The following is a 12,618-nucleotide window of genomic DNA, read 5'->3' as shown; positions in this document are numbered from 1 at the left end:
ATTTTTATGATACAAATTAGCTCCATCAATATGCATGAATTTGGACAAATAAATCATTTCACTTCCAAATCAGAATTAAGTTAATTTGACATTAGTCATATAAGTTGTCCTATTGCTATTATCATACAACTAGTGCTATGACTTGTCGCCTTCTGGGCAAAATTATATTCAATATTCATGCTATACGTCACTATATTTAGGCTCGCTCATATCATCTAATTGTTATAACGGGAGCATATTTAAGTTTAGCAGCTACAGGTGCTTCCTAATAGGACCATGTCACTGATTCATAGTATGAAGCTCACTTCAAGTTGTAGCTATCACGTAATGAAATGTGAGATAAATCTTAACATTTATGGCCTATAGCTCAATATATTCATAGAGGTATAAAAGCTAGCCTCATAGAAAAATAACCCACAATTACACTTAATTAATTGCAAATTCATACTTTCAATGAGCTCTCACATGAGTCCCAAACTAACTTGCAGGCAATTAAACAGTATTATATCTAACCAATGGCGGACCTACAATAGGGGGCAGTGGGGGCAGCTGCCCCCACTGACCCCTCCCTAATTTAAGCCTTTTATACAATATAAATATAAGATTTACTAATGGTTTTAGTAGCCTAGTTGGTAGAAACCTTAGGTTGTTTATTATGGTAGGTCATGGGATCAATTCTCACTAGTAGTGTTTTTTTGTATTTTTTTATTTTTATATTTATTTTAGCCATTATATTCCAATCATATAGTATTTTTAGTTTCTTTTCTTTATTTTAACCCTTCCAATCCTTCAATCAATTAAATATTTTTTAAGTCTACTTTTTTGTTAATCATTTAGTTAATGTAGTCCGCAAGTTTATATTATACTTCATTGTATTCGAATTAATTTAAAAAAATTAAAAGTAGGTATAACTAAAAAAAATTAAAATTAAAGTATTTATGAATATGCTTTCTTTTCTATTCAAACTATTTTATCTAATCAATTATATTTCATATATTTTATAGCATTTCAAAGTGTTTTAAAATTTAACCCTACCCAAGTATAATTTTGGATCCGCCCTTAACTATCTTGTCGTCTATCATAAATATTATTGTATTATAATTTATAATGTATTTAAACCATATTATAGATGTTTGATATTTTTTCTTTGACAATTCTAAAGTCGTAGCGAATTCTTCAAGACAAAATTGTGGAAGATGCAATTTTTTCTTAAAAGTGAGATCTTGAGTTAAGTAGGCCCCCACTCACATTATTTTCTGGGTCCGTCACTGTATGAATATGCATATCATATATAGGCCCCCACTCACATTGTACATCTATACGATATATAATAACAAAATCCTGGAATTTTAACTTCCCGCCCAATTCCTAAAAAATCTCTCTTCCCAATAAAATATATTGATTTCTACTTTCCCATTCGTACAATAATTCTGCGTAAACATTCTATTCTAAAATTTTAAAATAGTGTAATACAATTCCCTTTGTACATCTATACTATATCTACTATACTAATAAGAACCCAAGAGAGTTAGGCCTATAATGGGTAGAAAAAATGGCGGTAAAAATTTTTAATCGAATAAATGGCTTAGATTGATCAGATTTTAATTTTTCCTTGAGATTTCCTAATTTATCCTTAATGAATATGATTATCCGTTAACTTTTCCGTTAAATATTATTTTTTCCGTTAATTTATGTTAGTTCACCGTTAACTTACTCATTGGTTTCAATAAGAAAGGTCTTAGGTTCGAACCACATCCCAATCAAAGTTAAATAATAATTTAGTAGCTACAAGAAAAAATAATATATATGCATTTCTTTAATTTAGAATTATGTGTCTACAATGCCTTTATTCAAAAAAAAGTTATTCATTATCAATAAATTAAATAAGAGAAATAATTTCATTAGCTATATTGTCTTTATTTTTCTCCAATATAAAAATTCTTTACATTCAAAATTCAAATTCATCAATTGATTATATTCGCTACATTGTCCCTATGTCTTTATTAAAAAAATTATTCATTATCAATAAATTAATTAAGAGAAATAATTTCATTAGTTATATTGTCTTTATTTTTCTTCAAATGTAAAAATTCTTTACATTCAAATTCATCAATTTATTATATTCACTACATTGTCTATTATTTTTTTTGTGCACTATTTTTTAATTAAATATCAAAGTTATAGTACAAAATAATGCTATATATTTATTTACCAAGTATTTTATTAATACCATGAAAAAATTTAAAAAATTTAAATTAATAAAGCCAATTATATTAACTACTTGGGGGATTTGTTGACAAAGAGAGTATTCAAATCACACAACAAATTGAAGTGAGAAACTACCTCGCAATGTCCTTGTTCGACAATCAGCAGTTAGCGGTTAGCGTTAGCGGATTTGACCAGCGAATTATATCAACGGTTGGTAAAAAAATATTTGAAAGAATTAGCTGTTTAAATTAACATTAAAAATGACCTAAGGGTATACCTATAATAATAATAATAATAATAATAATAATAATAATAATAATAATAATAATAATAATAATATTAATAATATTAATAATAATAATAGTTTTAATAATTTTTTTTGAAAAAAAATATAGATGTGTTTTGGGGAAATCATTCTAAAAAACGTTAAGTGAAAATATTGTAAATTGCAATGTTTGTATTTTAAGTGGTTTGAAACAAATTGCAATAGTTATGCCGTGCAACCGAATGTACCATGCGCATGGTGCATACGATGCAAAACGACGCCGTTTTGACTAAAAACGCGCGTCCCACTTAAAAAAAAAAATCAGGTTCGATTCTCGGCAATAGCATTATTGTGGATATATAGTTATGAATTTCTGGATATATAGTTATAAATTTGTGGATATATAGTTATGAATTTATGGATATTTAGTTCATTCATTGTGGATATTTAGTTCATTCATTGTAGATATTTACTTCATTCATTCACTGTGGATATATAGTTATGAATTTATGGATATATAGTTATGAATTTCTGGATATATAGTTATGAATTTATGGATATTTAGTTCATTCATTGTGGATATTTAGTTCAATCATTGTGGATATTTAGTTCATTCATTGTGGATATTTAGTTCATTCATTGTGGATTTTTACTTCATTCATTCATTCATTCATTCATTGTGGATTTTTACTTCATTCATTCACTGTGGATATATAGTTATGAATTTGTGGATATATAGTTATGAATTTCTAGATATATAGTTATGAATTTCTGGATATATAAAAATGCTATTGCCGGGAATCGAACTTGATTTCTTCTTTAAATGGGACGCGCATTTTTTTTAACCAAAAACGGCGCCGTTTTGCAACCGTATGCACCTTGCAAGGTGCATTCGGTTGCACAGCATAATTTGCGAACAAATTGTTGCTTCAAACTATTGAATAACCAAAACACTTTTTTTTTTTTTAGCATTTTGATCTTTGGGTTACATCACATTTACCAATTGTCTAATATCTTTGAGTTACATTATAATTAAAATTTTTATATTTTTACTACATCTAAATTCCTTAAATTAGGAATTTCTTTATCCATAATAATTTATTCAACAATAATGGTTGAACTAAATGAACACTGAGCAAAACACTTAAATGACTGGTATCGTTGATTCATTCATTGATCTTGTATATATGTGCATTCATTAAGTATATTAGAACCCTTTGTAACAAAAATACTTGGTTACTATTTAAAAAAATTTAGTAACAATTATAATGAATCTCCTATATTACATTGTATTTAATATTATGAATTATATATTTAAATAAACAAATTAGACATTAAATTAGTTATGTTGAACTTCTCATATATAATCTTGCATTTATATACTTTCAAATATTTATTTAATTATAAACATTGGGTATAAAAAAGGACTGTCAAATTATTAAATCAAATGAATAGTTCAGATTGTTCATATTTTAATTTTTAACATTGGGTATAAAAAATGACCGTTAGTATAATTCTAATATTAAAGTCTAATATATGATTATAACTACAACATTAATCTAATTCTAATATAAAAGTCTTAATAGAACTCTAACAGCAAATCCTACTGCCGGAATCTCCTCAAACAATATTACTATATTAGTATATATTTAATATTTTATGCTTCAATTTTTATTTGCTCTCCTTTATGTCCCGTATTTGATTTCAACTATACCCATACAATTATTTTATTGACAATTATAATTAATCTTGACTATATTATCTTGCATTTGTAAACTTAGAATTACCAATTTAAATATGCAAATTCAACATTCAATTATTAATGTATGAACAATTCTAATATAATCTTGTCTTGCTATACTTTAAAATACTTATTTAAGAATAATATTGGGCATTATCCCAATCGCGCAATGCGCGTACAAAACTAGTATAATAACAAAATCCTGTAATTTTAACTTCCCGCCTAATTCCTAACAAATCTCTCTTCCCAATAAAATATATTGATTTCTACTTTCCATTCGTACAATAGTTCTGGGTAAAAATTTTATTCTAAAATAGTGTAATACAATTCCCTTTGTACATCTATAGTTCTATACTATATATAATAACAAAATCCTGGAATTTTAACTTCCCGCCCAACTCCTTAAAAATCTCTCTTCCCAATAAAATATATTGATTTCTACTTTCCCATTCGTACAATAACTCTCGGTAAAAATTCTATTCTAAAATTTTAAAATAGTGTAATACAATTCCCTTTGTACATCTATACTATGTATAATAACAAAATCCTGGAATTTTAACTTCCCGCCCAATTCCTAAAAAATCTCTCTTCCCAATAAAATATATTGATTTCTACTTTACCATTCGTACAATAATTCTGGGTAAAAATTCTATTCTAAAATTTTAAAATAGTGTAATACAATTCCCTTTGTACATCTATACTATATATAATAACAAAATCCTGGAATTTTAACTTCCCACCCAATTCCTAACAAATCTCTCTTCCCAATAAAATATATTGATTTCTACTTTCCATTCGTACAATAATTCTGGGTAAAAATTTTATTCTAAAATGGTGTAATACAATTACCTTTGTACATCTATACTATATATAATAACAAGATCCTGGAATTTTAACTTCCCGCCCAATTCCTAAAAAATCTCTCTTCCCAATAAAATATATTGATTTTTACTTTCCCATTCGTACAATAATTCTGGGTAAAAATTCTATTCTAAAATTTTAAAATAGTGTAATACAATTCCCTTTGTACATCTATACTATATATAATTACAAAATCCTGGAATTATAACTTCCCGCCCAATTCCTAACAAATCACTCTTCCCAATAAAATATATTGATTTCTACTTTCCATTCGTACAATAATTCTGGGTTAATATTTTATTATAAAATAGTGTAATACAATTCCTTTTGTACATCTATACTATATATAATAACAAAATCCTGGAATTTTAACTTCCGGCCCATGATATTTCGGTTCCATTGAAACGACGTATGAAGATGATTATGCGGGATGGAACGTGGGTCTGGATAAATTTCAAATACGAACGTTTGCATATGTTCTGTTTTTTCTGCGGTGTGATGGGGCATACTGATAAATTCTGTTTAGCTGCTCGTCGTTCGCTATTGTCACCAGATCAATATTTATTTGGGGCGGCTATGAGAGCGGGTGGAAATAACCCGACAAAGACATTGGGTGATAAATGGTTTAAGATGGGGCAAGAGCGGAGGAAGGAAATTGGGTTTGGTATTGGAGGATACGGTCACGGTGCGACAGGCACGGGGGGGCGGGATACGGTAGGAATGAGGGGAAGGGTGGCGGTTGGTAATGCTGTGAGGGAGGGTGGTGACGGACAGGTTGGGATGTCGAGGGAGAAGGGGGTAATTGGGGAGGAAGAGGGAGTTAGGGTGGACCCGAAGAGGCGTAGAGTGGATGGGGAGGTTGATGGGGGAGTGGAAGTGGGAGTGGGTATCGAGCCAGACAACTTATGTTTGGCGAATTCTGAGGTTGAGGGTGGTAGGGGCTATCGGGTGAGGGAGGGAGTGGTGTTGGAAGAGGATATAGCAATGACCGATGTTCAAAAAAACTTGCAGATGGCGAGTGCTGCAGTGCAGACCCGCCCGACCCAATGAGTACATTGAGCTGGAACTGCCGTGGCTTGGGTAATCCACGGACAGTTCGGGAAATTGAGGACGTAGTGTCCCGCAAGAAACCCGATTTTATATTTCTGATGGAAACCAAGGTTAACCGAGATCATGCAGAGCGACTTCGGATTAAACTGGGTTTCGAAGGCCTTTTGAATGTGGATAACACTGGATTGAGTGGAGGATTGGCTTTGTTATGGAGAACGAATGAGACTGCAAGAATAATGGGTTATTCTAATAACCACATAGATGTTGTGGTGAGTGTGCCAGGTTTTGATAAGTGGAGGATGACTGGGTTTTATGGATTCTCGAAGCGCCCCCAGAGAAGAGAGTCGTGGGATCTTATTCGGTCATTGGCTAGTAGATCGGATCTGCCATGGGTAATTATTGGAGATTTTAATGATCTCTTATATCAGTATGAGAAACGAGGAGGGAATCCCCATCCAGACAGCTTGCTACGGGGTTTTGGAGAAACTATTGAGGAGTGTGGTTTGACACAATTGCCAATGTCTGGATATCCATATACTTGGGAGAAAGGAAAGGGCACGCCCAACTGGATAGAGGAACGATTGGATAAGGTTTTGGCTTCTCAAACCTGGAGGGAGTTGGTGGCTGATGCTAATGTGCAAAATATATTAACCCGGAAGTCAGATCATTCCTTCCTCTTCCTTGGGATTCTCGATCTGCGGGGAAGGAGGGGTGGTCGGAGAAGGGGTTTTCGATTTCAGATGGCATGGCTACATGATGAGGGATGTAGAGAGGTGGTGGAGAAATCATGGGGCGAGGGAAGGAGCAGAGGGTTGCAGGAGTGTGTCACTCTATGTGGTGATCGGTTAACACGCTGGGGTGAAGACCGATTCCATAAGTTTGGTGAGAAAATATTGAATTTACGGAAGGAACAGTTGCGCCTGCGGAGATGTACGGATCCAGTATCCCTAGCCGAGTTCCGGAGACTAGATGAATGTTTGGCTCGTATTGAGTTACAGGAAGATACGTACTGGAGGCAGAGGGCCAAGCAGCATTGGCTTAAGGATGCGGATTTAAACACCAAATTTTACCACAGGTATGCTTCTCATCGAAAGAAAAAGAATTCTATTACTAAAATTATGAATAGTGATGGGGATTGGATTGAGGGGGATGCCATGACGAATGAAATCTTGGATTATTATCGTGGTATTTTTAACTCGAGTACTCCTACTATTGATGATGAGTTCTTTGGGAGTATACAGTCACGTGTAACAAATATACAGAATGAGAGTTTATTGCGCCCTTTTGAGGAGAAGGAGGTTAAAGCAGCACTGTTTTCAATGTATCCTGATAAAGCGCCAGGCCCGGATGGTATGAACCCTGGATTTTATCAACACTTTTGGGATGTAGTGGGTTCTGATGTCTCTACTTATATTCTGAATTGTTTGAATACTCGCTCAATACCTGGCAAATTAAATGAAACGAACATTATTTTGATCCCCAAGAAGAAAACCCCGGAAATGGTTTCTAATTATAGGCCAATTGCCTTGAGTAATGTTATTTACAGAGTTATGGCAAAGATAATTACAGCCAGGATGAAGCCACTAATGGAGAGTATTATTTCTGAATCCCAGAGTGCATTTATATCTGGAAGACTAATTACAGATAATATCTTGATAGCGGCGGAAGTTGGCCATTTTTTGAACAGGAAACAATGTGGACTAGCAGGTTGGGGGGCTTTAAAGCTGGATATGGCAAAGGCTTACGATCGTATGGAATGGCCGTTTTTGGAAGGGATGCTAAGGGCACTGGGGTTTGATGAAAGATGGATAGAGTTACTAATGATGTGTGTAACCACTGTGTCTTACAGTGTACTGGTAAATGGTTCGACGACTGATCAAATAACCCCGACTCGCGGTTTAAGACAAGGTGATCCCCTGTCACCTTATTTGTTTATTATTTGTGCTGAGGGGCTTTCAATGTTATTACAACAGGCACAAGCAAGAGGGGAGATACATGGATGTAGAGTGGCGAGAGGAGCTCCCTCCATTACCCACCTATTTTTTGCTGATGATAGTCTGTTTTTTTTCAAAGCAAATACTCAAGAGGCGGGTGTGGTGAAACGTTGTTTGTCGGAATATGAGAAGATGTCTGGCCAGGCAGTTAACTATCACAAATCGAACATTTGTTATAGTAAGAATACCCGAAGTGAAATAAGGGAGGAGATTGCTGATATGTTGGGAGTAATGCAGGCTCAGAATTTTGGAAAGTATTTGGGGCTTCCATCATTTGTGGGCAGGAATAGAAAAGTGGCATTCTCATATATTGAGGATAAGATAAGGCAGAGGATAGACTCGTGGAATAAGAAACTTTTGTCACAGGCAGGAAAAGAAGTTTTATTGAAAAGTGTGGCACAGTCAATGCCTATCTTTTCAATGAGCGTTTTTTTACTCCCTATGACTCTGTGCACGGCCATTGAACGAACAATGAATCGATATTGGTGGAGATCGAGAGATGGTCAGGGTATTCATTGGAAAGCTTGGGATAAACTATGTATCCCAAAGGAATATGGAGGATTGGGATTCAAGGAGTTGCGTGCCTTTAACCTTGCAATGTTGGGCAAGCAAGCGTGGCGATTTCTGACACAGCCTAATTCATTGGTTTCAAGAGTTTATAAAGCCAGGTACTATCCCACTAATTCCTTCTATGAAGCATGCTTGGGAAATAATCCAAGTTTTTGCTGGAGAAGTATTTTGGCAGCACAAGATTTGGTTTGTGGAGGGGTTAGGCGCAGGATTGGGAATGGCAAATCGACTTTGATTTGGGACCATCCATGGCTACAAGATGTGAGTCACCCAAGAATTATAACAGAAAGGCCACCCCAATTGGCACAGGCAAAGGTAATGGGACTGATGGACCAGCAGACAGGAACCTGGGATCAGGAAATACTAACTGATATTTTGAATCCTGAGGATGTAGAGAGGGTTTTAAAAATACCTGTGTCACCCGATTATGAGGATTTGTGGTACTGGTATGGGGACCCAAAAGGAGAATATTCGGTTAAAAGTGGTTATAGAACGATAGTAGGTGACTACACCCAAACGGTTGGGGCCTTTGATAAATGGAAAATATTATGGAAGCTTAAAGCCCCCCCCCCCCGCCCCCCCCCCCCCCAAAGTGGAAAACATTTCTGTGGAGAGCTCTGAATGATATTTTACCCACTACGAAGAACTTACTTATAAAGAGAGTTGATATTGATCCAACATGCGCCATGTGTGGAATTGGGCATGAAGATATTGTGCATTCGTTGATCACATGTGCTTATTCGACAAACATTTGGGCACAATCCCACCTTCCAATCCCCAATTGTATCACAAATATTTTCAGTGATTGGTTCAATGATTTGTTGAATATTTTAGATAATGATGGAATTATTTATGCAGTGGCACTTCTATACTATATTTGGCGGGCAAGGAATGGGGCTGTATGGGAGGCAGCCTTGCCCAGGCCGCAGAAAATAATTGCAATGGCATCATCAGCTGTGAACGCCTGGAAATTAGCCCATCCTGGTCTGCATTCGCTACACACCTCCACGACGTCACCCGGCCGAGTTGCTACCGTGGTGGATACTCACACGGCTGCAGCAGATTTCTCGGCAACGCCCAACAACATTGCTGCCATGCAGAATACATTACAACCGCCGACGCAAAGCATGGAACTCCGAACTACACGAGATATAAGGAATCAGTGTTACTTCGATGCGGCATACGACCCACAGACGAACAAAACGGCGGTAGGAGCTATTATTCTAGATTCGCAAGGACATTATATTTCGGCTATGACTGCCCCTATGAGAGACTGTTTTTCACCACTAATGGCGGAGGCCTATGCATGCAAGGAAGTTTTGTCGTGGCTAAGAAGTCGCGAAATAAAGTCTATCGATCTCTTCACGGATTGTTTGGTACTTCAGCAATACCTATCATCTATGACACACTCGTCAAGATCGTACTTGGGATATGCCATTGATAGCTGCAGGACTAGTATATTATCTTTCGATTATTGTTTACTTCATTATGTTCCTAGACTAGATAATTATTTAGCTCATACTTTAGCATCTACTGCTTTATCTCAGTCAGCTACTTTGTACTCGGACTACGATCCGCCAGCATCTATTTCTGCATATTTTCAATAAATGCCCTACAGGCTCCTTTCAAAAAAAAAAAAAAAAAAAAAACTTCCGTCCCAATTCCTAATAAATCTCTCTTCCCAATAAAATATATTGATTTCTACTTTCCCATTCGTACAATAATTCTGCGTAAAAATTCTTTTCTAAAATTTTAAAATAGTGTAATACAATTTCCTTTGTAGATCTATACTATATCTATCTACAAATCTAATATGAGCGAATAATGTTAGGCCCTTAACTGGAACAAAAGAAATGCCGGTACTAATTGTTTCTTAAAATGAATGGTTCATATTATTTTGATTTTAGTATCTTTTAATGATTTTCCTTATTTACCCTCTATTATATTATTTTCTTCCCTTAAATAACTCTAAATTCCGTTAGTTTAAACTTTAGTAACAGAATATTCCGTTAACTATTTATTATTCTTAATATACTCTTAATTTATATAAGGTCTTAAGTTCGAACCTCATCCCAAGTATAATTGACATAATTGTTAAACATATATTATGAATATGTTAAAATGTATTAAAAATATATATAATATAAAATTTAACATAAACTTTGGTCAAATAATTAGCTCAACTAAATACATAGCATTCAAAGTTGAGCATCAAATATTATAAATCAGGAACTACTTTAAAATCATTTGATTTTCTTGAATTTTTTTATATAAAAAAAATTTATGTTAAGTTTTTTTTTTAATTAATCTTCTTCTGATTATTTAGAACAAAACTTAATATTTCAATTATGCTTTTGCATTATTGGAATGATTTAGGCCATTATGGTATTAATATTTTTTTGTATTTTTTTTATAATGGTACAATTGTACATTACATTACTAATATTATACTATTATTTGTTTATCGGACAAAATTGTTCTTACATCATTGTCAGACCTACGCAGCCTAACTACAAAGTTGTTGATCATATATACAATTACACATGGACTCTAAAATGGTAGGATCATTTTTCAAATAATTGACAATGTTAACATCTGTTGGGAAAAATCCCACTATCTGTGACAAATCAAAATCACAGAACCAACAAGAGCGCAAATACGAGATGGTACGAAATAGCCAAAATAAATAACAGATACAAGGGACACAAGATTTACGTGGAAAACCCCAAAGCGGGGAAAAACCACGGGACCACCACCACAAAAATATTCCACTATAATAAATCTTGGGTACAAAGTTCCTGGCTACCACACGAGCCAAACATCCAAAATCATCAAATACACCAACAGTAGGCCAAATACATATATTCTAATTCACAGGCTAAAAGGAATAATATTTCGTACCCAAAATATTCAACCACACGAGCAAGGTGAACATAATACAAATATTACGAGATTACCCAAAAGATGCCCAGAATAAATACAAGCTGACCTCAAAATATTTGATGAAGATAATACCCAAGAGATCGGCAAACCCACGACAAAGAAATGCCACAGATGAAGAAGAAATTGATGATGCTCCTTCTGCGTACGCCGTGAAGAAAGAAGATGAAGAAAATTGAATTTTCTTTCTTTCTTGATGTTACTACCGAAATGAAGAAAGAAGAATAAATAGAATTTATTTTTCTTCTTTCTTGCCTAAGAAGTGGGTAGAAGACGTGGTTGTTTCTCTCTCTATTTCTCTGGTGAATAAATGAGAACAACATCCCCTTTTTATAGCTGCTTTGCCGACATAAGGGGGAGAAAGGGGGAGAGTGCAATTTGAGGGGAAATTATCTTCAAATCTCATCCCATCAACTTCATCCCTTCAACTTCAACCCAAACTCCTTTTCTCCAAAACTTCCACCCTTCAACTTCTACCCCATGACAATTAAATAATTGCCAGAAGCACTTCCTCAAGAAGCTATCAAATATTATAGTGAATATAAAATTGGTTGTGTCCAAATTGAGCTATTTACCACATAGGAGGGAAGCCCCAACCCAACAAATCTCCCCCTCCCTACTATGTGGAGGATATCGCCATCCCGGTGATAGAACAACATACCTCAAACTTTCCTCTTGGCAATGATTTGGTCATCATGTCAGACCCATTATCATCTGTATGAATCTTTTCAAGTTCAAGCATCTTGCATTCCAAGATATCTCTAATCCAATGATATCTTGTGTCAATATGTTTTGACCTGTAGTGTTACGTGGAGTTCTTTGCAAGATGAACTGCACTCTGACTATCACAATAGAGCACATACTTGTCTTGAACAAACCCGAGCTCCTGAATAAACTTCTTCATCCATAGCATTTCTTTACTGGCCTCAACAATGCTATGAACTCAGCTTCAGTGGTAGACAAAGCAACGCACTTTTGCAATCTTGATT

At 34.5% G+C, this 12,618-nt stretch overlaps 1 protein-coding gene across 1 annotated transcript; it reads left to right on the top strand.

The window, feature by feature from the left end:
- Positions 1 to 6,121: 6,121 nt before the first annotated feature.
- On the top strand, positions 6,122 to 10,296 carry LOC109146487. The gene is made up of 3 exons (XM_019294136.1): positions 6,122 to 7,200; positions 7,252 to 9,191; positions 9,548 to 10,296. Exons 1-3 carry the CDS (start codon positions 6,122 to 6,124, stop codon positions 10,294 to 10,296), a joined length of 3,768 nt encoding a protein of 1,255 aa, XP_019149681.1.
- Positions 10,297 to 12,618: the final 2,322 nt, after the last annotated feature.

This window comes from Ipomoea nil, unplaced genomic scaffold, assembly GCF_001879475.1.
Source record: "Ipomoea nil cultivar Tokyo-kokei standard unplaced genomic scaffold, Asagao_1.1 scaffold0233, whole genome shotgun sequence".
NCBI classification, from domain to species: Eukaryota; Viridiplantae; Streptophyta; class Magnoliopsida; order Solanales; family Convolvulaceae; genus Ipomoea; species Ipomoea nil.
The sequence above is the reverse complement of the archived record's forward strand: the minus strand, read 5'-3'. Positions and strand labels throughout refer to the sequence as shown.